The sequence below is a fragment of the Panthera uncia genome, chromosome X (assembly GCF_023721935.1).
Source record: "Panthera uncia isolate 11264 chromosome X, Puncia_PCG_1.0, whole genome shotgun sequence".
NCBI classification, from domain to species: domain Eukaryota; kingdom Metazoa; phylum Chordata; class Mammalia; order Carnivora; family Felidae; genus Panthera; species Panthera uncia.
In genome coordinates this window covers 55872557-55899152 of record NC_064817.1, presented here as the reverse complement: position 1 = coordinate 55899152, position 26596 = coordinate 55872557, and the positions used below count along the sequence as shown (strand labels likewise).

Genomic DNA, 26596 nt, shown 5'->3' with positions numbered 1-26596 from the left:
TTAAAAAAGAAAACAATAACCCAATTAACAAATGGGCCAAAGACTTTAACAGACACCTCACCAAAGAAAATAGACAAATGGCAAGTAAGAGTATGAAAATATGCTCAGTATCATGTCACTAAGGAATTGCAAATTAAAACAATGAGATACCACTACATGCCTATTAGAAGACCTAAAACCCAAAACACTGACAGCACCAAACACTGATGAGGATGTGGAAAAACAGCAACTCTCATTCATTGCTGGTGGGAATGCAAAATGGTACAGCCACTTTGGAAGACAACTGGCAGTTTCTTCCAAAGGTTTTTTTAAGTTATTTATTTATTTTGAGGGGGGAGGGGCAGAGAGAGAGGGAGAGAGTCCCAAGCAGGCTCTGCACTGTCAGCACAGAGCCCAACACGAAGCTCGAACCCACAAACTGTGAGATCATGATCTGAGCTGAACCCAAGAATCAGACGCTTAACCGACTAAGCCACCCAGGCGCGCCTCTTCCAAAGTTCTAACATACGATCTAGCAGTCACACTCCTTGCTAGTTACTCAAGTTGGAAACTCATGTCCAACCAAAAACCTGCATATGAATATTTATAATTGCTTTATTCATAATTGCCAAAACTTGGGAGCAACGAAGATGTCCCTCTGTAGATAAATGGATAAATAATTATGGTATAGCCAGACATGGAATGTTTGCCAGTGTTAAAAACAAATGAACTCTCAAGCTACAAAAAAGATGTGAAGGAAACTTAAATGCAATTGCTGAGTGAAGGAAGACAGTCTGTAAAGGTTACACACTGTATGATTTCAACCATATGACATTCTCAAACAGGCAAAACTACAGACAGTAGAAAGGTCAGTGGGTGCCAGGGCTTTGGGGAAAGGAAGTGACAGATGAATAGATGCAGCACAGGATTTTCAGGGCAGTGAAGCTATTCTGTGTAATACTGTAATGGTGGATACATAACGTTATACACTTGAGTTAAGTGTCTGACTTTGGCTCAGGTCATGATCTTGTGGTTCATGGGTCTAAGCCCCGTGTCAGGCTCTGTGCTGACAGCTCAGAGCCTGGAGCCTGCTTCAGATTCTGTGTGTCTCTCTCTCTGTGTCCCTCCTCCACTTGCATTCTCTGTCTCTCTCTCAAATAAATAAATAAATAAATAACATTATACACTTGTCAAAACTCATAGAATTATACGAGAGTGAACCTTAACGTAAACTATGGATTTTACTTGATAATAAAGTGTTAATATTCATTCCTCAATTATAACAAATGTACCACACTAATGCAAAATGTTGATAATAGGGGAAACTGTCTGCTAGAGGAGGAAAGAGGCAGGAGGATATGAGTATTCTTGGTACTTGCTCAGTTTTTCTGTAAACCTAAAACTAAAGTGTATTAATTAAAAAAAAAAGACTAAAGAAAGTGCTCACCAGCACCTAGTGCCTGGCAAAGAATACATACTCCATAAATGTTTATTGAATAAATGCATGAACAAATGAGTCAGTTGATCGATGAATCGATAGAACCCAGGCCTCCTGAGTCCTGCTTCAGTCCTCCTTCTTCTACATCAGAGGTGGAATGATCATATACTTTGTTGTCCAAACCGAGATATTTGAGGGTAAAATGGGGTGTTGTAGGTGGAATCCAGAATTGTCACAGAGATAATCCAAACATCACAAACTGGGAGACTATGAGCCACATCTTGCCTCCAAAGTTGTTTTATTTGGCCTCACATATTGATATCTTAAAAAATGAAAATTGGGGCACCTGGATGGCTCACTTGGTTAAGCCTCTGACTTTGGTTCAGGTCATGATCTGGTAGTTTATGAGTTCCAGCCCCGCGTCGGGCTCTGTGCTGACAGCTCAGAATCTGGAGCCTGCTTCAGATTCTGTGTCTCCCCCTCTCTCTGCCCCTCCCATGCTCATGCTCTGTCTCTCTCTGTCTCTCAATAATAAATAAACATTTAAAAAAATTTTTTAATGTAAAAAATTGTAATGTAAATCAATTTTCCATATTTAACACTGCAGAAACTTTACATAAAAATGTGAATTTCTGGGGCGCCTGGGTGGCTCAGTTGGTTAAGCCTCTGACTTCGGCTCAGGTCATGATCTCACGGTCCGTGAGTCCGGGGGACTCAGCGTCGGGCTCTGTGCTGACAGCTCAGAGCCTGGAGCCTGTTTCAGATTCTGTGTCTCCCTCTCTCTCTGCCCCTCCCCTGTTCATGCTCTGTCTCTCTCTGTCTCAAGAATAAATAAACGTTAAAAAAAAATTAAAAATGTGAATTTCTGGGGCACCTAGTTGGCTCAGTCAGTTAAGCATCCAATTCTTCTTTTTTAATGTTTTTATTTTATTTTTGAGAAGGAGAGAGAGACAGAGCATGAGTAAGGGAGAGGCAGGGAGAGAGGGAGACACAGAATCCAAAGCAAGCTCCAGGCTTCAACTGTCAACACAGAGCCTGATGCAGGGCTTGAACCTGCAAACCGTGAGATTATGACCTGAGCCAAGGTTGGAGGCTTAACTGACTGAGCCACCCAGGCATCCTTTTTTTTTTTTTTTTTTTAATCATCCAACTCTTGATTTCAGCTCAGGTTATGATCTCACAGTTCATGAATTCGAGCCCCACATCAGGCTCTGTGCTGACTGCATGGAGCCTGCTTGGGATTCTCTCTCCCTCTCTGTCTCTGTCCCTCTCCTTCTCTTTCTTTCTCAAATATACTTTTTAAAAGTGTGAAGTTTTAATCTCTCTTGGAAAATAGATCTGGTCACACTAGGACCAACTTCCTGCTCAGTAGTAAATGTGAGACTGGGTAGCAGCTGCCTCTTTTGTGAAAATGTACCTTCCTCTTTGCCACAAACCCCACCATTCCCTGTTGCATCTCCTACCATACGCCAAGTGTGAGTTTCCATTTATCATCTCACATATGCTGTTTTGCTTTTGTTTTCTTTTGTAATAGAAGAAAAGAGGGAACTATTGCTTCTATTCAGGTCATGATTGAAAATAAGAAAAAGAACAAAGGATCAAGAAGACTCCATATGTCTTGCCCTAAATATGCTTTACTCACATACAGTACATCCTTGACTTCTATAAGCATTTACATTTGCCTCCTCTGGTCTGTACTCTGTCTTCCCAGGCCCTAGACCATGCTGGCCTTTAGAATTTTCTCAGGCTGCCACCCACTGCTGGAAAAGCTAGATGTAGGGGGGAAACAATGGGCATTATTTAAGCTTACATTTTTATTGTTACCCAAACTCAATATTGCTCATCATCAACTTTTGGTGGAAATTATTTCTGTTGTTTTTCTTAATTGACTCCAAATGTAACTGGAGAGTGAGACAGAACAGCAGAGAATACAGCACCCACCTTTCCTTTCTGTGAACACTTGTTGGAGTACTCAGACATGAAATTTTGTTTATCTGTACATTCACTCAGTCATCAAGCTCTGGCTACACTTACAGATGGAAGGACCCCTAGCTTCAGCATCAGGATCCCCTATAGGTTTTCCTCAGAAGAAGCAACAATACAAGCAAAGGCCCACATGGAGATGGGAAAGTATGGATGGGGCAAATTTAAGCTAAGGGGTTGGACCTCATTTATAGGTAGTGAGGAGTTGCTGAAGGATTTTTGGAGCAGAGAAGGCATGTGAACACAGCTACCAATGGTGTGCGGGACAGCTCCAGAGGCAGGAGCAGCAGTTAAGAGACTATTGCAGTGACCTGAGTGATGAGATACGCGACTAAGTTGGGGAGGGTGGAATAGAAAGGAGAAGACGGAGGTGGGGAGGAGCGCCTGGGTGGTTCAGTTGGTTAAGCATCCGACTTGGGCTCAGGACATGATCAAGTGGTCCGTGAGTTTGAGCCCAGTGTCGGACTCTGGGCTGACAGCACAGAACCTGGTTGGGATTCCCTCTCTCTCCCTCTCTCTGCCCCTCCCCCGCTTGCTCCCTCTAGTTCTCTCTGGATCAAAATAAATAAATAAACATTAAAAAAAGGAAGGAGAGGACAAAGTTGAGAGCCATCTTGAGATTAGGCTTGGCAAATCATTAGACGTGGAGGAGGCTTGAACCAAGAGATGAAGAATCAAAGATTATCCAGAGATGATGAGCCCTAGGGGTTTAAAACACCAAAACTGTGATCCAAAAAATTAAATTTTGTTTTGCAACAGTTAAGAGAACAAAAAGACAAGTTACATATTGAGATAAAATATTTTCAAATCGTGCACCTAACAACAGATGTGTATCTAGAATATACAAAGAACTCTCCAAACTCAACAGTAAAAAAAAAATCCAATCAGCAAAAGACATGAAAGGGATATACAAACCACAAATAAGCACCTGAAAAGATGTTCAACATCATTCACCATTAGGAAAATGCAAATTGAGACCACAGTGAAAGATCTCTACACACATATAAGAATGGCCAAAATAAAAACTGGTGAAACCACCAAATGCTGACAAAAATGCTGAGAAACTAGATCCCTTATACATTGCTGGTGGAAATGCACAATGGTATGACCACTCTAGAAAACAGTTTGACAGTTTCTTATCAAACCAAGCATGCAACTACCATATGATACAGCAATTGCTCTCTTGGGCATTTATCCCAGAGAAATGAAAACTATGGTCACAAAAATTTCTACATGGATGTCCATAGCAGCTTTATGTGTAATAGCCCCACACTGGAAACAATGCAGATGCCCTTCAATGGCTGATGCACACTCTGGTGCATCCAGACCATGGAATCCTACTCTGCGGTAAAAAGGAACAAACTTAACATACAACTTGAGTGGATTGTAAGGGCCGTATGCTGAGCAAAGAAAGCTAATCTCAGGGGCGTCTGGGTGGCTCAGTTAAACGTCCAACTTTGGCTCAGGTCATGATCTCACGGTTCATGAGTTTGAGCCCCACATCGGGCTCTGTGCTGACAGCTCGGAGCCTGGAGTCTGCTTTGGATCTGTGTTTCCCTCTCTGTCTGCCCCTCTACCGCTCATGCTCTGTCTCTCTCTCTCTCAAAAAATAGATACATATTTAAAAAAAATTATGAAAGAAAGCCAGTCTCAAAAGGCCATATACAAAATTATAGAACTGGAGACCAGATTGATTGTTAGAGGTTAGAGATTAGGGGGGAGTTACTGTAACAAGGTACCATGAGGGGAATCCTTGTGGTGATGGGATAACATTCTGTATCTTCTTGTGGTGGGGATTACACAAATCTACATGTGATAAAACTGCAGAGAACTGTACATTTACAGACACACACACACACACACACACACAAATGTGTGCATGTAAAACTGGTAAAATCTGAATGTGGTCTGTGAATTGTACCAATATCAATTTCCTGGGTTTGATATTTAAATAATCATTATGAAAGATGTTGCCACTTGAAGAAACTTATTGAAGGGTACCTCTTGGTATTTTTTTCAACTTCCTATAAATCTATAATAATTGAAAAATTAAAAAGTTAACTACTCCCCCAAAAAGGAATAAGTTGTTGATACACCTAAAAGTTTGCATGACACACAAAGGAAGTGTGCTGCATGAAAGAAGCCAATCATAAAAGGTTACACACTGTGGTTTTTTAAATTTTTTAATGTTTATTTTTGAGAGAGAGAGAGAGAGTTAGAGAAAGAGAGAGAGAACACAAGTGGGGGGGTGGGCAGAGAGAGAGAGAGACACAGAATCCAAAGCAGGCTCCAGGCTCTGAGCTGTCAGTGCAGAACCCAATGTGGGGCTCGAACTCAAGGACTGCGAGATTGGACGGTCCTGTGTTGGACATTTAACTGCCTGAGCCACCCAGGTGTCCCTACACTGTGTTTATTCCATTTAAATGACATTCTGAAAAAGACAACACATAGTGATGGAGAATAGATCAGTGATTGCCAGGTGGTAAGAGAGGAAGGAGAGGATGTGACTGCCAAGGGATAGCTTAGGGAAGTTTAGAGGGTAATGGGACTATTCTGTGTCATGAATCTATACATGTGTTAAAAATCATAGAACTATCCATACAAATCAATTTTCTTGTATGTTAAGTTAAAAATAAAACTAGAGGGTGCCTGGCTAGCTCAGCCAGAAGAGCATGCAACTCTTGATCTCAGGGTTGTGAGTTTGAGCCCTGCGTTGGATGTAGAGATTTCAAAATACATACATACATACATACATACATACATAAATCTAGATAGGCAAGTGGGTGCTGATTTGTTTTTTCTTTCATTCCTACCTCAATTTACTCAGCCATTTGTTGAGCACCTGCTATGTGTGAGGCACTGTGCTAGACTTTAGAGATCAGTCAAAAGTAAGACAGCCTAAGGGTGCCTGGGTGTCTCAGTTGGTTAAGCTTCCGAGTCTTGATTGCAGCTCAGGTCATGATCTCATGGTTCATGGTATAAAGCTCTGTGTTGGGCTCTGTGCTGACAACATGAGAGCTCTCTCTCTCTCTATCTCTCACGTCTCCCTCCCTCTCTCTCAAAATGAATAAATAAACTTAAAAAGACAGTAAGACAGGGGTGCCTGGATGACTTGGTCAGTTAAGTGTTGACTTCAGCTCATGTCATGATCTCACAGCTCATGAGTTCAAGCCCCAGCTGACAGCTTGGAGCCTGGAACCTGCTTCGGATTCTGTGTCTCCCTCTCTCTCTCTGCCCCTCCCCTGCTCTCACTCTGACTCTGTCTCTCCCTCTCAGAAATAAACAAACATTTAAAAAAATTTTTTAAATGTAAGACAGACATTTAAATGTAAGACAGACAAAATTTTTTTAAATGTACCTGCCTTCATGGGGCATTCTTCCTGTTTCAGAGGAGAAGCTGTCAGTAGTGTCTGGAGCCCAGTGTTTGCTTGGGGAAGTGGGGCAAGAAGAAATCTGTGGAGAGACCAAGTGAGCAAATTTTTATTCCTGGAGCTCAGTCCTATAGGATTTCAAGTGCTCACTTATCCCTAAAAGACTCTTAGGCCTGAGTGCAGGGGAGGGGGGAAGCTTCCAATTCATATTTCATGGGTCATCACAAGAGAAACTGCTAGAAGTGTTGTGCCCTGCTAAGTCAGGAAGAAATGTTGAGAGTGGGGGAAGATTTGATGCAGTTAGTGAAGAGTGAATTATGAAAAGTTGCCTGAATTTGTGTGTGTGTGTGTGTGTGTGTGTGTGTCTTAAATAATCATCTGTTTAGCCCATGACTCTGTGGATTGGCAATTGGGCTGGGCTCAGCTGGGCGGTTCTTCTGCTGGGTTTGGCGGGGTTCACCCAACACTGCAGTCAGCTGGCTGCCAAAGGCCTCACTCACTTGTCTGGTGGGTAACTGGTGGTTGTGAGGGTAACTGAACCATGTGTCTCTCACCATCCAGGAGGCTAGCCTGGGCTTGTTCATATGTCAGGGTCCCTGTGTTCCCAACAGCAGCAAGAGAACAAGTCCCCAGTGTGAATGCTTTAAAAAAAAAAAAAAGTTTTATCGAGGTATAATTCATGTATGTTACCTGAATTTTGTTTTCTCTCCTGTTTGCAGGGAATCTGAAGCATGTGGTCTAGTTGACAAAAAGAGATCAGGTTTCCAGAGCTGAGGAACAGTGCCTGTAATGAAGACAGCGTGTTTATGCGAGCACTGTGTGGAATTTGTGACTGCAGGGGAAATTTGGAAGAAATTACTTCCTGAAAATTTCCAAGGGGCACCAAGTGGCAGCTGGCCTCCTGGGGTGAGGCAGGCAAGCACCCCAGAGGCCTCAACTAGGCCTAGGGGAAGAGAGAGATTTCCAGCATTTAAAGTGTTTATTTTTTAAAAACACACAAATGCCATTTTTAATCTTTGAAAATTATTTTTAAGCGAGTGGGGAGGGAGTATTTTTATTTTCTTAAAGGAGACATCAGAGGCTGGAGGAAAGTGTGGAGCTTGGGTCACAGGTTTGCAGGGTGGGGAGAACCAAGAGGCAGGGTTTGGGCTTCAGTACCATCCAGATGGAGTCTTTAGGGGACGGGGACGGGTCGGCAGAATAGGAGGTGGGGAGAAATCTACCTGTGTTGTTTTTAGGATTATGGATCTATTTTGTTTTTTAATAAAATCTTTGAAAACCTACCTCTTTGTCCCATCATCCTCTTGTAAAGTGCTCCTGACAGTGCACACAGTTCTGGACATTTCCTCTCACCAAAGTATCAAGAATAACCCTGATGCTTCCAGGTTTTGTTCTGGCCCAGTCTGGGAAGCTGACTCTGAGTGCGGGATCCCTGACCCCTCCCTGAGGAACTGGTGTGTCCCCTCTAAGTCCTGGGGACAGAAGGTCCAAGCTGTCCTGTGCCAGGGGCCCATCCAGGACTCCAGAGAAGAGGGGCACAGCAACCAGGGAGAGGTCCCGCTGCTGGCCCTATGGGGAGGAGCTATTCCCCTCCCTGGGACCCCTTTAAGGATGGGAAGGGTAGGAGGCTCACAGATCTAAGGAGGCGCATTTTGATGGATAGTGAGGATACTTGCCTGTCAAATGTAGATAATCAGTACACTTGATTGCAATGGGATACAATTGTTACTGTAATCTGGGGGTGGGAGGGAGTGAAGGTGGCAAAATGTGGATGGGGAATAACAGAGAGAGAGAGAGAGTGCTAAAGCAGAAGGGACAGCAAAATATCATGATTTCATGATTTGATTCACCAAGTATTTATGAAGCTCTTTCCACTCCTGGGATTAGGATAGGAGACAAGAATGCAGCCCCATCCTGGCCATCTAGGAACTCCCAGACAGGGCAAAGGAGGAGGGAAAGAACCAGATCCCAACATATTTCTGCTCTGCTGCCAGCATGAATCCAGAGGTGTAGGAGCGTTGAGGAAAGAGCCACTAGCCCAGCCAGGACAGCATCACGGAGCATTTTAAAGGGGGTGATATTTGAGCCAAGCCTCTTAGGGTGAGTTGTATTTCTCCAGGCCTCAGAGAGGGGGATGGGCATTACGCAGAAGGGAGTGGAAAAAGCCTTGACCGTATCCAGGATGGGAATAGCCAAGCTTTTATGAAACAACATTGGGGGGCCTGGTTGGCTAGGAATACCAGTCACTCCAAATGCCCACTATTCTAATTATACATGCTCAGCCTAAGGGCAGTTTTACTTACACCCAAAAGAAGGGGGATTTAAAAAAAAATAAGAGGCTGGAGGCACTGAATGAGGCAGTTGGGGGTGGGGGAGGCCAAAGAAGTTAAAATGGGAAGTCTGAATTCCAAGCCTACAAGAGACCACCCAACAAGGTTTGTTGTCTCAAAGGCTTGCTTAATCCGGTTGTGGGGTGTGGGGGTGTGGGGGGGGGTCCTCTATCCCAGCGATCCACATCCAAAGCCATCACCCAAATTCCTGTGAAGGCCTCATCCCTAAGAGGGAACCACCTGGTAAAGTGGTAAATGCTAGTGCTCCATTTTCCTTTCAAGGAGAACAGACCTGAATGAAAAGGAACTTTTTTCCACTGGACGGCCAATGCCACCTTCTTTTCACCTTAACTACTGCTGTCTTAGCCCGACCTCTGACCAACAGCACCAAAGCAAGCTGTAGCACTGACCCGCTGCTGGACATCCCAGAGGCCAGGCTTGTTCCTGACAGTGCACCACCTCAATGGCCTTCAGGATTCCTTTTTATTTGATTCTTGTTGAAAATGTTAGGCTAGAGTGCCTGGCTGGCTCAGTCGGTGGAGCATGCAACTCTTGATCTCAGGGTTGTGAGTTCCAGCCCCATGTTGGGTGTAGAGATTACTTAAAAATAAAATCTATTTAAAAAATTAAGCTAAGGGGGCACCTGGGTGGCTCGGTTAAGTGTCCGACTTTGGCTCAGGTCATGATCTCGCTGTTCGCAGGTTCAAGCCCTATGTCTAGCTCTGTGCTGACAGCTCAGAGCCTGAGGCCTGCTTTGGATTCTGTGTCTCCCTCTCCCTTTGCCCCACCCCTGCTCACACTCTGTCTCTGTCTCTCTCAAGAATAAACATTAAAAAATTTTTTAAATAAAAAAAACTAAGGGCATCTGGGTGGCTCAGTAGGTTAAGCATCCGACTTGGGCTCAGGTCATGAACTCATGGTTCATGAGTTTGAGCCCCATGGGAACTGTGATGACAGCTCGGAGCCTGGAGTCCACTTCGGATTCTGTGTCTCCCTCTCTCTCTCTGCCCCTCCCCCACTTGCATGTATGGGCTTCTCTCTCTCTCTCAAAAATAAACATTTAAAAAATCTTTTTTAAAACTAGGCTAAAAATAATCCCATAGATAAAACTAGGAATGATTTTAACTTTTTAAAAATAAGTTGACTCTTTTTTTTAAGTTTATTATTTATTTTGAGAGAGAGGCGGCGGTGGGGGGGAAGAGCAGAGACAGAGTGGGAGAGAGACAATCCCAAGCAGGCTCTGCACTGTCAGCGCAGAGCCAGATGCATGGCTCAAACTCTTGAACCACAAGATCATGACCTGAGCCAAAGTCAGAAGCTTAAGCGACTGAGCCACCCAGGCACCCCGGAATAATTTCAAATTTTTAAAAATTAAAATTGAAATACCCAAAGGTGGACACAGCATTCACAAAATCAGCAAGACAGATTAAGAGTTGCTCCGCACAGTCTAAAGTCATCAAATTGTACACATTAAATATGTGCAGCTTTTGGTATAACAGTTATACCTCAATTAATCTGTAAAAAAAAAAAAATTGTTTTGCTAATTATCATAAGTGCCTGCAGGTAAAAAAGACTGAAAGGAAATACACCAAAATATCAACCGAAGTAGGCTTCTTTGAAGGAGGAATGTGTAGGGATGGTTTAATTTTTGTTCCTTCTGCTTTTAAATATTTTCCAGATTTTCTCCAGTAAGCACATTCTAGTTTTGTAATTGGGAAAATCAACTTAAAAAAAAAAAAAAAAAAAAAGAACCGATCTGTAGGAGAAGTTCCAGATCAAAGTAAATTCAAAACACCCACTGAGGAATAGTTTGTGCTCAGACCCTGGGGCAGTTCTAACCACCCAGGAGGTTCTGAGCTAGAAAGAAAGATTGGTCCAGGTGGAGGGCTCCTGATTTACAAATCACTAAGCCAGAGCGGGTCTTTTTTAGATTTGTTGGCTTGAGGGCGGGGCAACTTCATACCCAGTGTGAGCCTGCCCTCCGCTTCAGGAAACAGCTATCTTTGTGCCTGCAAGGACCAGCCATAATAACCATAATAATAATGCAAAGCAAGCATTGGAATATGCCCCACTTTACAAGTCACTGTCTTATAATATGTCACTCTCCACCCTGCTGGGTGGGTATTATAATCCCCACTTTATAGATTAGCAAACTGAGGCTACAAACTGTGAAGGAACTTGTCCAGTTGCAAGGGGCAGAGGCAGGAAGCAAACCCAGCTGAAACTGCAACTTTCCTTACTTTTTCCACTGCTCCACACCTAATGCCACTGAAATATTTTTAAACTGTGACTTCGGAGTAAACAACTTTCTTATTGCTTCCAAAGTCCAAGCTGGACCAAGCCACACTGCTCCCAGGCCCTCAGCACATAAGGACATTAGTTGTGTGCTTTTCAGCAAGTTACTCGACCTTTCTGGGTCTGTTTCCCTACCCATAAAGTGGGGCAAATGATTCTTATACTTCATAGACTATTGTGAGTGCTTGATGAATTATCACAAATACGACTTTGAAAAGAGCCTAAAGAGTTGTGTGCAGTTGGGACGGAGGAGGGGGAGGGCTGCCATGAAAATGGGCCTGGAAACTGAGGAAAACCCGGTACTACCAGGATCTCAGCAGGCCTCCACTATTCCTGAGGCACTCAGGGGCGAGAGAGCCAGAGACAGAAGACTATAGTCTGTCTGCAACTCAAGGGTTAAGAAAATAACCATAAAAAAAGAAATATATATAATGGGTATGCTTATATTTGCATAAAACATCTTTGGAAAGATACACAAGAAACTGGGGCACCTCAGTTGCCTCTAGGCAGGGAAACCAGGTGGCAGGTGGCAGGGGAATGAGAGAGACTTGTACTGTGTTCCTTTTTGTAACTTTTGATTTCTGAACCCTGTGAATGCATTACCTGGTCCAAAAAAAGTAAATAAATAATTTTTTTCAAAAGCCAACGGAAAAATCCCAAGCCAGTTTCCCTTTGGGATCGGGGGAAGGTGGATCTGCCTCTGCTGTATTCATTGTGAGCTGTCACAGAGAGAGCAGTATATTTCCAATTCTATATTTAAAAGACTCTTTCTAAGGCAGAAAGGCTTCTTTATAAGAAAATCAAATATTGTCATTCAACAAAAATGGAAGAAGGAGGAAGAAGAGGACAAGGAGAAGGAAGGGAAAGAAGGAAAGCAAACAGCCATTAGAAAGAGTGGGTTTTGACATCTCTAAGCCCTTACACAGAAAGCTCCAGCAGCTTCTCCTCCCCCAGCCTTTGCTCTTGGGACAAGTCTCCAAACCTCCTGCTCAGAGCTGGGCCCCAAGATGACCAGCAGTGCCTTAGTATGCATGCAATTATGCGCACAGCGCTTGGGTTTAAATCCCCTCCTGTCACTCACTAGCTTTGTGACATTGGCCAAGTAACTCACTGTCCCTGAGCCTTCTCTCCTCACCTATCAAAAAGGGATCATACCTGTTACCTACCTCAAGGGGAGGTTCCCAGGGATCAAAGAAATAATGAACATTGTACAGAGCATTTTAGATATCAGTAGTAGACACTGTTTCTGCCCTTAATGTGAACCCAGTCAGGGCAGGAAATCTTTCTGAAGTTCCCTGGCTTCAAGAATTAGAGAAATAGGATGCAAATTTGTGTGGCTGCGCATTTGCACATTCTTCTGGGACAAGGATCCATAGCTAATTTTCAGATTCTCAACACTGGGTGGGGGACGGCGTTCTATGATTCCCCAAAAGGATGAAATCTACAGATGCAAAGGTAAAGACGGATGTAAATAGAGCCTTTCAAGACAGGGCCACCTCCCTCAGGGTCTCTGCAAATGCTGGTCCTTCTGCCTGGAATGCCCAGATCTTCCCCAGATTGGTTCCGTCTCATTCAGTTTTTAGCCACATATCACTGCCTCAGTAAAATACACCGGCCACCTCATCTATTGTGGCCTCGCCGCCCTCTCTATTCCAAACAAACAAAAAAAAGCCAAAAAAACCCTATTTTTATACCATTTAGCATCATCTTATTCATTTTTTATTTATTCCTACTCACATGCACTAAGAGGGTGGGAACTTTGACAGTTTCACTGCTGTATCCCCAGTGCCTGGCATAGTAACATGGTAATTCCCATATACCTATGGAATGGTGGAACAATGTACTAAGATAAAGCAGTGTCATATCCTCAGTATTATGGGACAGAGGAGAGAAAAGCAATCTACACTGTGACAATCATGAAGGCCACAAACAGGGGATGACACTCAAGCCGATCTACAGCCAGGCATAGGGGCAGGGTGGGGGCAAGGGGAGGGACAAGCATTCCAGGCAAAGACACATAAAATTTAGGGAGGCCACAAGCACTTGAGTGTTGTCAGAACACAGAATATTAGACAGTATTCAAGAAAACCAACCATAAAAAGGTATCTTTAAGGCAATAGGAGAAATTTGGACATGGACTAGGTGATGTAAAGAAATTGCCAATAAATTGGGGCACCTGGGTGGCTCAGTCAGTTGAGCGTCCGACTTCATCTCAGGTCATGATATCACAGTCTGTGAGTTCAAGCCCTGCATCAGGCTCTGCACTGACAGCTCAGAGCCTGGAGCCTGCTTCAGATTCTGTGTCTCCCTCTTTCTCTGCCCCTCCCCCATTCATGCTCTGTCTCTTCCTCTCAAAAATAAACATAATAAGAAATTTTTCAAGAAATTATTCGTAAATCAAAACCACAATGAGCTATCACCTCAGAACAGTCAAAATGGCCAGTATCAAAAAAACAAAAAATAACAAGTGTTGGGGAAGATATAAAGAAAAGGGAATCCTCATGCACTGTTGGTGGGAATGTAAATTGGTGCAACCACTGTGGAAAACAGTATGCAGGCTCCTCAAAAAATTAAAAATAGAGGCTCCTGGATGACTCGGTCGGTTGAGCATCCAACTCTTGATTTCGGCTCAGGTCATGATCTCAAGGTTTGTGAGATGCCCTCCCCCCACCCATGCTGGGCTCTGTGCTGCCAGAGTGGAGCCTGCTTCCTCTCTGCCCCTCCTCTCTCTCGCTTTCTCAAAAATAAATAAATAAACATTTAAAAAATTAAAAATAGAAATACTATAGGATCCAGTAATTCCACTTCTGGGTATTTACCCAAAGACAATGAAAACACTAATTTGAAAAGATATATGCACTCCCATGTTTATTGCAGCATTATTCACAATAGCAAAGCTATGGAAGCAACCCAAAACGTTCATTGATAAATGCATGGATAAAGATGTGGTATATATACATGCAATGGAACATTACTCGGGCAAAAAAAAAGAATGAGATCTTGCCATTTGCCACAACCTGTATGGACACAGAAGGTATTATGTTGAGTGAAATAAATCAGAGAAGGACAAATACCATATGATTTCCCTTCTATGTGGGATCTAAACAGACAAACAAAAAAACAGAAATGGTCTCATAGATACAGAGAACAAACTGGTGGTTGCCAGAGGGGAAGGGGGTGAGGATGGGCAAAATAGGTAAAGGGGATTAAGAGACACATACCTCCAGTTATAAAATAAATAAGTCTCAGAGATGAAGAGTACAGCATAGGGAATATTGTCAATGATATTGTAATAATATTGTATGCTGACAGATGCTGACTACACTTATTGTGAGCGCTGAGTAATATATAGAATTGTCATATTACTGTGTTATACACCTGAACGAATATAACATTGTATGTCAACTATATTTCAATAATAACGATTTTTTAAAAGTAGGCTTCACACCCAGTGCAGAGCCCTATGTGGAGCTTGAACTCACGACCCTGAGATCAAGACCTGAGCTGAGAACAAGAGTTGGACTCTTAACTGACTGAGCCACCCAGGTGCCCCAGTAATAAAGATATTTTTAATTTTTTTAAGTATATTTATTTATTTTTGAGAGAGAGAGACAGAAAGAACAAGCAGAGGAGGGGCAGAGAGAGAGGGAAAGAATCCCAAGCAGGCTCTGCACTGTCAGCACGGAGCCCAATGCAGGGCTCGAACTCACAAACCATGAGATCATGACCTGAGCCGAAACCAAGAGTCAGACACTTAACTGACTGAGCCATCCAGGCACCCCAGCTCTTAAAGCTTATTTTTGAAAGAGAATGGTCATGTTAAAAAGAAATTATTGATGGGCATCTGGGTGGCTCAGCCAGTTAAGTGTTTGACTTCAGCTCAGGTCATGATCTCACAGTTCATGAGTTCAAGCCCCACATCAGGCTGCGCGCTGACAGTGGGGAGCCTGCTGGGGATTCTATCTCTCACCCTTTCTCTCTGCCCCCCTCCCACTCTGTCTCTCTCTATCTCAAAATAAATAAACTTTAAAAGAAGAAATTATTGATGATAAGTACGGTAAGAGCACCGTAGTTATATATTTATTTAAGTCCTCATCTGTTAAAGAAACATAGTCTAGCATTTACAGGTGAAATAATACATCTGGGGTGTATTTACTACAAAGGGGGAAATGTATGTGGTATAGCAGTTAGTGGTGGGTGGAGATAAATAAAACAAAATTTGAAAAATGTTGATAATTGTTGAAGTTGATTTAATGGACACATGGAGGTTGAATATACTATTCTCTCTGCTTGTGTTGTTTTTAAATGTCTATAATCAAAAGTTGAGATCCATATTAGTGAGTGAGAGATAGTAAAATAGCAGGAGCCAGGTCATAAAGGGCCTCCTGCGCCAGGTGGAGGACACTGGACTTGATCCTGCAGGTAAGGGAGCCACCAGAGAGTTTTAACCTAGAGTGGCCTGATCAGATTTGCCAGATTTTTTGTTTAAAAAGAACACCCTAGCTGCTAGAACAAGAGAAATAAGCTGCCTGAAGCCCTGTTCCAAAGTGGCTATGAGAAGCCTGTTTACCTCAGATGGAGTCCTGAAGACTCCCTTGGCCCACAGAGCCTTTCTTCTTATCATTTGCTTGGTGAGAGAGAGAATGGAGTGTTGTGTGTGTGTGTGTGTGTGTGTGTGTGTGTGTGCGTGTGTGTGTGTGTTTAATGGAAATTTTTCTGCAATATATCTTTTGAGGTAAAAAGATTCAAACAATATAGTGGTTCCTTCATACAATAATGGTTCCTTCATAACCCTATGCCTCAGCAATAACCACGATTAGCGTTTGGTGTGTATCTTTCCAGAGTTTTTGTCATTTATTCCATAAATATTTATTGAGCACACATTATGTACCGTATCTGTGGACAAAACAGGCAATAATCCCTGTCCCTGTGAAGCTGGGAACATATATGATCATTTGACTGTTATATGAATGAAACCATACTGTTTGGTAACCTGATTTTTCTCACTTCATTATATTCCCTGGGCAACTTTCCATATCAATCTATAATGAACTACCTTGTTCATCTTTTATTATGACATATCTAAGACATACCAAAAAGTATGGCACATCTAATCCCTTGAAGTATTCACATTATATAGATGGCTACAAAATTTGTTTAACCTGTCCCCTAATGCTGAATATTCAGAATTTTCTCATTTTTCCTTACAAATAAAAACACTGCCATAACAGGGCTGACTGGGTGGCTCAGTCAGTTGAGCATCCGACTTCGGCTCAGATCATGATCTCATGGCTCATGAGTTCGAGGCCTGCATTGGGCTCTCTGCTGTCAGCGCAGAGCCTGCTTCAAATCTTCTGTTACCACCTCTCTCTGCCCTTTCTCTGCTTGTGCTCGCTCGCTTTCTCTCAAAAATAAATAAACATTAAAAAAAATATTTTTAAACATGCTGCAAAACAAACAAAGAAAACTACTAGAGCTAATAGACAAATTCATCAAAATTACAGGGTACAAGGTTAACAAACAAAACTCAGCTGTGTTTCTTTATCAGTGAACAATCTGAAAAGGAAATTAAGAAAACAATTCTATTTACAATAACACCCAAAAGAATAAAATACTTACAGGGCGCCCGGGTGGCTCAGTAGGTTAAGCGTCTGACTTCAGCTCAGGTCATGATCTTGTGGTTCGTGGGTTTGAGCCCCGCATCAGGCTCTATGCTGACAGCTCAGAGCCTGGAGCCTGCTTCAGATTCTGTGTCTCCCTCTCTCTCTCTGTCTCTCTCGGTCTCTCTCTCAAAAGTAAATAAATAAACATTAAAAAAATTAAAAAATAAAGAGAGAACTAACAGAATTTGCTTAGTAGGACATGAAGTGAGAGAGAAACAAAAGATGAAGGCAAGGTTTTTGACCTGAGTAACTGGGTGGACAGAGGTGTCATTACTGAGCTTGGGAAGTGGGGTGGGGGTGACAGAGGACAGGGTGCCTTATTTGGCTGAGCTCTGGAGAGAGGACTGGTATCTCTCCCCAAAGCTTAGTGCTCAGCTTGATTTCTTGCTGGTAGGGTGGAAAGTGGATGGAGAAGGTGGAGGCAATGAGCCTCAAATGAGTAACACACTCTACCATGTATATTTTCCCATGTCACTTCCAGTGAGCACAATATCAAGGCTGAATTTCTTCACGTGGCACCCAGTGTGGCTCCTATGACCTCACCAAGCCCATCCATGCTGTTCTCCTGGTACTCATCAATCCTTTGCATGCACTGTCCCCAACACCTGGTGAATACTGGCTCTCAGCTCAGACGTCACCTCCTCCTATCTCCCACTTGATCTTGTTAAAGTCTGCTTTTCTATCTCCCCCACTACACTGGGATCTCCTTGAGGGCCAAAGGAGCACCTTCATTCCATCTGAGGCCTCGATGACCAGAGCAGGGCCAAGCTGGGGCTCAGCGCACATTTGTGGCCTGGAAGAACAACAGCAGAAGAATCACAGCCAGCCCTGAGCCCACCCTGGTGGGTCAGGAGGCCTGACTTCCCACACAGTCGTATGTGACAACGAGGAAAACAGGGCCAAGGAGGTGAAGTCAGGCTTGGAACTGGACTCAGATTGGAAGGCTGACTCTATCCCCCAAGCAGCAGGGAACAGAGATCAGGGAAGAGTAATTATTCACATGTGTACAGCACTTGAGAGTTTACAGCCACAGACATTATCTCATTCAACCCTGGCACAGCCTCATGAGGTAGGTATCCTCATTTTCCCCACTTCACATCCGAGGAAACTGAGGCCCGATGAGCTAAAGTCACTTGCCCAAGGTCACACAGCTAGGAAGTGACAGCCTTGGGACTTGAATCAAGGTCAATCTGAAGGCAGAAATCCATGTTCTCAATATCACAGTAAGCAGTCGGGTCTGGGCGGCCATTTCCTCCTCCCAACCTATCTCTACAGGGTTCCGGCTGAAGGCAGCACACATTAGCATTTACTCATCCCCCTCAGGCCAGGCAAAGATGGCGTCAAGCAGCCTGGGATTCAAATATGGTAGGAATCACCCGTATTTGAGACTCCAAAGGTAACACTTGGGAGACTTTTGAAGAAAATGCATGAAAAGTGCAGAAAGGCTGTGGGAATCTTCCTCTCCGCAGCCACCACCCCCCCAGGAGCTCTTCAGAGGCAAGCTCCTGGGCCCACTGAGGCCCTGCCCTGCCCCCAGGGAAGGGCATCTCCCTCCCATTCCCCCAGCCAAAAGCCCCCTGGAGGAGTCTCTTACAGGGGCCTTGCCTTCTTTCTGGTTGGGCGCTGGGCCCAGAGGGTTCTTGTCTGGCAGCAGCTGGGCCCTCGCACCTGTCGATCTAGCTCCCCTGCTTCACAAACACATGTCCCTGCCAAGCTCTGTGCTGCTTCCAGATGGCCGGTCACTTATGCCTTCACCCCACTTTGGGCTTTTTTTCTTTCTCATTTGATTTCTTTTCCTTGCCTTGTTTTCTTCCCAGGCCCTCACTCTCACGCTCTCTTGCTCTCTCCCTCGCTCTCATTCATTCTTTCCTTCTCCCTCCATTGAATACATTTCTTTCTCCTCAGCCTCTCTTTTCCCCAGGTAACTATACAGTGCTAGTTCACACCTCTGTAACAGTGAGAGGTTCGGATGTGGTTTCCACCAGCTCTGACATTCAGTTTTGAGGAAAGGCAAGAAACTGGGCAGGATGGGGGAGGGGGAGTGGTTGACTAGCGAGCAAGAAAGGGAGATAGAAACAGGTAGTAATGGATTCCAATCCCAGCATCCTCACTTGCTAGGTTGCCTCTCTGAGCCTCCTTCCTACATCTGTTAAAGGGAATTGATAATAGCAACAACTTCACATGAGGGGTAGAGAGGTTTGAGAATCGACCTTGCTTATGCATGGGGAAGGCTTGGATGAACTAAAAGGGGGAGGTCCCAATGGGTGTTACTTAGGAGGCAGTGAGGCCCAGTGGTCAACAGCAGACTGTCTGGGGCCAGTCTGCCTTGTTTGAATCCTCAGCCCAAAACATACAAGGTGTGGAATGTTAGCAAGCTATGGGATATATCAGTACCTCAATTTACCTATCAGTAAAATAGGAATGAGGTAATAATAGTACTCACCTAACACCTCAGCTTGTTGTGTGGATTCGTTGAGAGAAGTGTGGACCACTAAGAACTGTGAGGGTCTGTCACCTACTAAGCATTCAGAAAATGTTACCATCAATGTTTTTTTTTTTCCTTAATGTTTTGGGGCACCTGGGTGGCCCAGTCAGTTGGGCATCTGGCTCAGGTCATGATCTCCCAGTCCGTGAGTTCAAGCCCCACGTGGGGCTTTGTGCTGACAGCCCAGAGCCTGCTTCAGATTCTGTGTCTCCCGCTCTCTCTGCCCCTTCCCCGCTCACACACACACTCTCTCTCTCTGTCAAAAATAAATAAACAATTTTTTAAAATGTTTATTTATTTATTTCAGGGGGAGGGGCAGAGAAAGAGGGAGACAGAGAATCCCAAGCAGGCTCTGGGCTGTCAGCAAAGAGCCAGACGCGGGGTTCAGACCCACAAACCGTGAGGGTCATAACCTGAGCCGAAATCAGGAGTCAGACGCTTAACCGACTGAGCCACCCAGGCGCTTACCCTTGATGTTTTTCGTCAGAGCTAGTAGGACTAAAGCTAAACATCCCCTGAGGCGGTGTTCTTAGGAGCACTGGGCCGCTGCAGGAACCCAAACCCCGTGGTGATGTACACTCATCTCTTTGTAGGGCCTCCAAGTATTCTCGTGCTGGGTTGTACCCTGAACAGGGACACCTGAAATTCAGCTTGCTTGCGTTCCTCTTGCAAAGCCATGTGCCCTGGGGTGAGGGTTGTGTGAAGCCCAGAGGGAGTAGCACCTGTTTCTAATTAGTCCAACCAGAGGTGGTGTCTTTCTGTGATCAGTACGAGGAGACTCTGTGTGCTAGTTGACGGGCCCTGTCTCTGTGTTAAGTCAGGAGACAGATCTTGGGCAACTGGGCCTGTAGGCCTCTCTTCATGGCTGGCAGCTGAATCTGCACCCCAAGCCCCTGAGGTACTCTGATCCGCCATCTATCTCCAGCTCTGATCGATGCCCCTCGAAGGACAAGTGGCTGTGGCTGTAGGGACCTGAGGAAATATTTTCAGGCCCCCAGGTTATACATGCAAAATGAATCCTAACCACACTCACATGGTCATATTTGTTTGAGCTAACCCCAGACCCAGAGTTAAGGGCCAAGAGAGACAATAGGGCTAGTTTTTCAAGCTGGGAGATTTCTCCGTGGCAGTGGGGGCTCTGGTTGGAGCAAAACTGAGGTCCATGGATGGATGATGAATGAAGTTTGAAGTCTCTGATGCAATGGGATTGGGAGGTTGGGAGGGCAGGGCCCAGAGCCCAAGAGAGGGAACGACAGGAAATCCTCCAGGCATAAAGATGAGATTGGGGGGCCCAGCATCCACTACATCACCTCAGGGCTCAGGTAAGGGAAGCACTTTCAGTCTGATGATGCAGGCAGCAGGGCCAGACTAAAATGGCCTCACTTTTTTAAGAATGCAGTAAGCCAAGAGACCCCACTAGTCTGAGTGGTGGGCAGCAGAAAAGGGAGAGCAAAAAACCCCAAAGGCTTGTGTTCTAGAAGCTGAAGTGAGACTAGGGAAGGCCTGGCATGCTTAAGGCCTAGGCAAAATGTATTTAGCAAAGTGACATGAGGCCCCTGTCACTTCCTGGTGTGGGGGAATTTATGGACTGAGATCCTCTCACACTGCCCTTTAGGGATTTGAAGCATGTATCCATGATTGCGCTGGGCTGGAGGGGCCATGGAGGGGACAGGAAGGGAGAGCTGTGGTGAAAAACCAGCGTCCCAGGCCCCTGAGGAGAAAGCCCCTCTCTGTGCCAGTGGAGGGAGGCAGGTTCAAGTTCTCCACGGTTTGGCTGAAAGTCATTCTGCCGATTGCTCTTTTTGACACAACCTCACACCCTTTCCAGTCCTATATTCCTGGCTGTGTGCAAACTATTTCCACTTGGATGTTCTGCCAACAAGCTTAAACTAAACATGCTTAAAGCAGGGTTTCTTTTTCCCCACAAAGCTTCACACCTTCCCAAGGTCTCTAGCTTCACTGGTGACACCCCAATAGCCCAGGGCCTGGCAGGCCTGACTGCTTCTGTCTCTCCCCTTCACCAGCACCTCTCTCCCTCCCTGCCTTTGAACCCTGTGCTCTTCCACAGGTACTGTTTTTCACAGTTGTCTTTGCTGTTCCCAGGCTGCAGCCCTCTAGCACCCTGAACCTCATCCCTGGAGATTTCCTGCCACAGCACCTAAACTGGGCTCCCTGCTCTGGGTCTCTCCGTCAACCTGATCCATGCATACATCCTGGCTACCCACATTGATCATTTACTGCAATGGGGGTGGCAGAGGATCCATTCTAGAGGAAAGAAAAACATAGACACAGATAACAGTGGAGCAGGTAGCCTAATGGGAAGACTTTGGTCTTAAGAGTGAGTTGGACCTGGCTGTGAATCCCAGCTCTGTGATCCTGGGCTTTTATTTCATCTCTCTGTGCCTCGATGTCATTCTCTATAAAGTGGGGATGTTAGTGTCGATTTCCTAGGGTTCTTGTGAAGTTCAATACTAGGAGAGGTATAGACTAGAATGACATCCCCAGGAGTGCCTGGGTGGCTTAGTCAATTTAGCGTCTGACTTCAGCTCAGGTCATGATCTGGGTTCAAGCCCCATATCAGGCTCTGTGCTGACAGCTCGGAGCCTGGAGCCTGCTTTGGATTCTGTGTCTCCCTCTCTCTCTACCCCTGTCCTGTTTGTGCTCTGTCTCTCTCTCTCAAAAACAAATATGCATTAAAAAAATAACAATGACATCCTCAAAAGCCAGAGTGGGTGCAGAACTGTGAAGACAGTCCCCAAAGATGTGACAGGCTGGGTGGCCACACTTGTTTGTATATTTGCGGTTTTCCCATTATGTATAAACAACAGGAAATCAAGTAGGGAATCAATTCAACTGGACCCAATTCTTGGTCCTTTTCAAAATTCCACATGCCCCCTCTCATATAAACAGCTAACGAAGGCTACAACCTACAAAGCTGATTGGAGTGCCCAAGGACGCCCTGTTATCTCTCTGCTCTTCTCAGTTTTAGGTTTCTCAAAGCCGTTTCCCCATTACTAATTTTGTTCCTCCTCTTCTTCTTCATCTTCTCTTCTCTTCAGTCCTCCTCCTCCTCCTTTCTTGTAACACAGGAGCAGAAGTTAGTGCCTGTCCAAGCCGGCTGGCCTGGGGCAGAGGAATGTGGCCACTCCCTCCAAGGGGCGGCCAGGCCCAGGCACTCAGGCTGGCAGCGGCAGGCAGGCAGGCATGCAAGCAGGAAGGCGAGCAGAGCTGGGGAGGCTCCCAGCACCTTGCTCTGAGGGGCTGGAAAGCGCTACAGACGTTAGCTCATCACTCCCTGGCAGAGGCCGACCAGTCTGCTATTCTCACTAGCATCTTCCAGATGGGGAAATGGAGGCACAATGGCATGCAGTGTGGTTGCAGACTCTCAGGGTCCTGTGGGAGCTCCTGGATAGGGGTTCCAGATGGAGTAAGGGGAGAAGGGCCACCCAGACTTCTCCAACTGGACTTCTACTTCTTGAGATCGTATGGGGAAAGAAGGACATAGGAAAGAACTGCACCCAGACTGCAGTATCTGAAGGGGGCAGGAGAGAAGAATAGGAGGGGACTGGCAAGGACTCAGCATTTCCTGAGACCCCACACCTGAAGGGCCCAGATTCACTCACTAGCCCATTGGAGTGAATAACTCACCACTCTTACTGCGAAGATGTTGGCCCCACTCATCACCTCTGGAGTAAGGAGGCAACAGAGAGAGTCTGCAATGGCAAGACACCAAAGGGTTAACTATGATGTGGTTAGGTTATTATGTTTTCCTCCTAGTATTTTTCTGTTATTTCCAAATTCTGTGCAGGGAACAATTATGACATTCAGAGAACCAGACAAAATGTTAATTATTTTTCATTATGAAAAAGAAGAAGCAACTGGGATGCAGCAACAAGCCCTAGGCTCGGAATGAGGGGCCCTAGGTCAAGCCCACTCTCACTTCCCAGTTGTGTGACCCAGGGCAAGTGATTCCACAGAGCTGGCATAAGGTTCAAAGAGCTAATGTATGTGAAAATGCTTTTGTAAAAAATACCGATGGAGGGGCACCTCTTGATTTCCAGCTCAGGTCGTAATCTCACGGTTCATGAGTTCAAGCCCTGCACTGGGGTCTTTGCAAACAGTGCAGAGTCTGCCTGGAATTCTTTCTCTCTCTCTCTCTCTCTCTGTCTCCCACTCACGGTCTCTCTCTCAAAATAAATAAATACATGTTTAAAAATATATTGATGGAACTTTTCAAACATACACAAGTAAACATTGCAGGGAAGGCCCATGCACCATCTTCAACAATTATCATCTTATTTTATTTAGATCCCCACCCACCTTACTCCCAGCCCCACTGGAATATTTTTAAATAAATCCCAGACACGCCCTTCATTTCCATAAAGGATTCAGTATTGAACTGCCTTTTATGTTTTTCATAATTAAAAGATAATACGTGATGACTGTAACAAAATTGGAAAATGAAGACGTAATATACAAAGTAGAAAACAAAAATCACCCATAACCACACCACCCAGAGATAACATTTTAGAGTAGTCTATTATTTATTCTAAGCACATATATCTATATTTTTAACAAATGTGGGATCCTACTGTCTATACCATTTGTTAGGTATCACTTTATTGAAAATATAAAAGTAATAAAATTGTACTACAGAAAAATCAAGAAAAGATGGAAATTACCCATAATCCTTTACCACTAATAAAAAACTGTTAATATTTTAATATATTTCCTTCCCATTTCTTTCAACTAACATACATACTGTTAACATAGTGGGATTGTACTGATTATGCAATTTTCAAATTATGAATCTGTTTTAATTGTAAGAAAACAACATAATCATCATTGCAGAAAAATTTTAAAAAGGAAAAGAAACATATCACCCATATTCCATTACTCAGTCATAATCTCCATTAACATTTTGGTGTATCTACTTCCAATTTTTTTATGCACATAAAATTTTTTAATGCTTATTTATTTTTGAAAGAGAGAGAACAAGCAGCAGAGAAGCAGAGAGAGAGGGAGACAGAGGATCCAAAGTGGACTCTGCACTAACAGCACAGAGCTCGGGGCTCGAACTCAACAGACTGTGAGATCATGACCTGAGCCGAAGTTGGATGCTTGACCACTTAACTGACTGAGTCACCTAGGCGCCCCTATGCACATATAATTTTAACAAAAGTGGGAGCATACCATTTATGCAGTTCATTAACTATAAATTCATATTTAATATAAAAAATCATCATATTGCATAACATGGAAAAAAGAGAAAAGATAAGCCATAATCCTACCAGCCTACTGACCCTGTTGTTGGTTGGTGTTTTCCTGACCATTGCTTCATTACCCATATTCATACATGGTTGGAAACATAGTATTTAATTTTCTACTCTTTGTGTTCTTTGCAGCTTGGCATCATATTTATGCAACTTTGTACCCAGCATTTTTTTATTTAATATTTTGTTATGAACATTTTCCCATGAATAAAAGAGTTTCAGAAATCAGGATTTTTTAATTTATTTTTTGGTGTCAGGGTATTGAGGTATGTCCTTACCATGGACATTTACTTTTTATTTTTTCACTATTGTAAACAATTCTCCTCCAAACATTCATGAACAAAGATGTGCTTTTAAAATTTTCTACACACATATGCAGCATGTTTCTGGAGACCACTGTATGGCCTCCAGCAGTCCTCTAAAAAGTGGTCACCTTTTATTGGTCCCTAATTTACTCCTGTCATATAGCTCAGACAGCCTTTGGTTCTGGGGGATGGGATTTTGAGAACAAATCTGTGTTTTCTTCTCCCTCCCCTTCCTGAGTTTATAGACCTCCTTCATCCCCTCTCAGCCTTGTTTTTAAATTAATCAGTCAGTTTTATTGAACCTGAAGTGTATGAGCTGAGAAAAGGCTAAGAGGCAAAAGGAAAAGAAAGAATCAGAAGGCACAATGACAACATTTGTTGACCACTTAACTACACACCAGGCATGCCAACCAGGCTAAGCTTTTCCTCGGATCCTTGCAACAAACCCACAGAGTTGCTACCATTAAGATCCCCATTTAACAGCCAGGAAAACCAAGGCCCAAAGAATGAAACCACTTGGCCTAAGATCATACAGCTAGTAAATGGCAGTGTGGGAATTTAAACCCAAGTGGACTGACCCCTGAACGTGTACTCTCCACCACCAGTCTAGAAGGCCACCTTACCTCGCAGGCAGCGAGGTGTTAAGGGTGAGGGTAAGGACTCTGCAGTCAGCCTGACCCAGATTCAAACACCCTGCCCCCTGGCTGTGTTAACTTGGTCATATCTCTGGGTCCCGGTTTCACCTTTGGTAAACCCTACCTCACACAGGGCTGTCGTAGGAATTAAATGAGATGATGATGGGAACATTCTAGACCAATGCTGGCACACAGAAAGTTTTTGCTGGGTAACCATCCTTGTCCTCTCCTTGCTTCCCAGAGCTCGGGATCTAGTTGCCAAGTTGGAGATAAGAGTTCGGCGGAGAGCTCTGAGCTGGGCTGGAGCCAACTGGGAAGTCTGTGATCGGGGGCAAATTTGCAGATAGATGCAAATGTCTCCTTTGCTCTCTCCCTGCCTCTGCAACTAACCTCCTTTCCTATCTCCCCCAAAAGGAAAGGGGTGGCTTTTGTGCTCCACCACTGAGTGCTTGAAGCCCCTCTCTTTTCTGCTCCCCAGGAGGTGGACGGACAGCGAAGATGACAGGAAGCCACCAGCTGGGAGACACTCTCCAGCAAGTGGGCACAGAGAATTGTGGCGGAGGGCGCTCCTTTTTCTGCCCTTCAATGGTCCGGATGGGGGAGGGCGCTGGTTGTTGAGCAACTGCTCCGGAGACACTCCAGAAGCCGAGATGAACATATGCCTCTTTCTAACAATTGGCCTGGGAGCCATCCAATAGATGGAGGGCGGATCCGACACCTCCCGGATCCGGAGCCTGCAGCGGCGCTGCTGCCGCTGTTTCCAGACCCGCTGCCCAGAGGGAGCGGAGGGGGAGGGTAGGTCGGAGGTCCAATCAGCAAAACACAATTCCAAACCCTGG

At 44.5% G+C, this 26596-nt stretch overlaps 1 protein-coding gene across 1 annotated transcript in view; it reads left to right on the top strand.

Annotated features, from left to right (window-relative positions):
* HDAC8 (histone deacetylase 8) overlaps positions 1–8048 on the top strand; it is a 235081-nt gene extending 227033 nt beyond the window's left edge. The window contains exon 11 of the mRNA XM_049643978.1: positions 7491–8048. Coding sequence (XP_049499935.1) covers positions 7491–7513 — 23 coding nt within the window. The 3' untranslated portion in view covers positions 7514–8048. The remainder of the gene's footprint in view (positions 1–7490) is intronic.
* Positions 8049–26596: the final 18548 nt, after the last annotated feature.